This window comes from Papaver somniferum, chromosome 2 (assembly GCF_003573695.1).
Source record: "Papaver somniferum cultivar HN1 chromosome 2, ASM357369v1, whole genome shotgun sequence".
Taxonomy (NCBI): Eukaryota; Viridiplantae; Streptophyta; class Magnoliopsida; order Ranunculales; family Papaveraceae; genus Papaver; species Papaver somniferum.
Genome location: NC_039359.1, coordinates 96730353 through 96732423, shown reverse-complemented (window position 1 = coordinate 96732423; position 2071 = coordinate 96730353). Strand labels below are relative to the sequence as shown.

The 2071-nt window shown below is 34.5% G+C and overlaps 1 protein-coding gene across 1 annotated transcript; it reads right to left on the bottom strand.

Moving 5' to 3' along the window:
* Positions 1–726: 726 nt before the first annotated feature.
* Positions 727–1710, bottom strand: LOC113351654. Its single transcript, XM_026595597.1, has one exon. It carries the CDS (start codon positions 1708–1710, stop codon positions 727–729), a length of 984 nt encoding a protein of 327 aa, XP_026451382.1.
* Positions 1711–2071: the final 361 nt, after the last annotated feature.

Sequence of the window (2071 nt, the reverse complement as noted above, 5' to 3'; positions counted from 1 at the left end):
GATGTCTCGCTTGTACAAAATATAAGGCTTAACATTGAACAATTTGTCTGGTAACGCTGGAGCTTCCTGTAAAGAATTGCAAGTGTATATAACGCTTTTAGATCCAGGGACGCCCTGACATGAAAAGGCCAAAGTTCAACTTTGGGCAACATATTTTTAGGGGCAACATTTTCTATTTTTTTGTCAAAACATTTTTAACGTGTATTCAATTTATAGGTAATCGAGAATCTATATAATTACGTGGTGTTCAAATTAGAATTATATAGTTTTATACAAGATGGTAGACGGTGGTCTTATATGTATTAGAATGCAAACATTTTTGGATGGAGTGTATAGCTTTATAAGAGGAACATGTCTTCAAAAAATTAACTTCAAATTCATTGTCGGTTGGATTTTGTATGAGGCGTTTTTTTCATTTTTATACTAAAATGTGATTTTATTGATTAAATGTTGTAAGAAACATAGTCTTCCTCAATTAAATTGGAAATATCATGAGGAAAGTTGGAAGCATAAGAAAAACTTAAGGCTTCAAGTCTAGCTTTTCTTGCTAGTTCATGAGCCATACTATTACCTAGTCTATTAATTAACTTGCAAAACCAAAAAGAGTTACTTGAAAACTTGTTCTTGATAGCAGAAATAAAGTGTTGATTGAACCGGTGCACTTGAGATTCTCCATTGTTAATATAGTTCACCACATTTGCACAATCCATTTCAAAGATAACTTTGTCATAACCATCTTTTCATCCAATCCACTGCCATGAAAAGAGCTTTGCATTCAAAATGTTCAGCTCCCACATCTGCCTCCACTTCTTCCTCCAGTTTGAAACCTTTCACCCCTACTGCATGATCACGCACCATCAGTCCAATGCTACCTTTCTTAGTTTCAGACATGTAAGAGGCATCTATATTCAGCTTAAGAAATCCCTCTTCTAGAGGAATCCAATCCTTGTTGAGAGTACTACATTGTCTGTTAACTGAAGTAGGAATAACAACATGATTACAAAGGTGAGTTAAATATTGTATCCTAGAGATAGTGATGTTCTTATTAGGAGGAATATCCTGAAAAATTAGGTTGCACCTGTCTTTCCAAATATACCATATAGTACACATTAATTTAATCACATATCCCTCATTCCTGTTATTATTATGGAGTTCTTCACCTGCACTGAACCAAGAAGCTACCCAAGTTTGAAAAGAATTATAATGCTGAATGTCAGTGGTAATATCAACATTTAAGGCATTCCATATGGAAGTAGCATAGTCACATTCAACTAGTAAATGATTAATAGTTTCAAGACTATTATTACAAAACTTACAGTGTGGCTCTACTTCAGGGTTATAACATGCAAGTTTGGCTCTAACAGGAACAATGTTTTTCAAGCATATCCAGACAAAAAGTTGTACTTTGTGAGGGACTTTGTACTTCAATAGATGTTTCCAAACATGTCTAGGAATGTTATCACTAGCAATGGCATTATTAACAGAACTAGCACAAAGAGTATTGTAAGCACTCTTAACAGTGAAACTACTTCTTCTGTCAGGTTTCCAAATCAAATAATCTTCATCAGTAGGAGGAATATGCATATTTAGGATAGCAATAGAGGTATCATGATTAAAAATAGAACAAATTAGTTGCTCATTCCATATTTTAGTACCAGGCAGAAAAAGATCACAAACAAAAGTATAAGATAACAGGCTAGATAGACCCATAGTTGGGACAGGTGGACTATTTAAAGCCAATAGTCCAATTATCAAGCCAAATGTTAATTTTAGTACCACACTGAACTATCCACAGAGAGTGTTGTTGAACAACCTCAATACCTGAATAAATGCTTCTCCAAAGGCAAGAAGAATTGTCTTTTAATTTATCCAGATGGAGTAAACTACCATCCTTACCATATTTGGCTCTAAGAAGTTGCATACACGGAGAACTATTATCATTACATGCCTTCTATGCTAATTTAGTAAGCATAGCAGTGTTGAAATGCTCAAGGTTTCTAAAGCCTAGGCCACCCAAAGACTTTAGGATACTCATGTTATTCCATCCTAGCAAACAAAGTCCTCTATTACT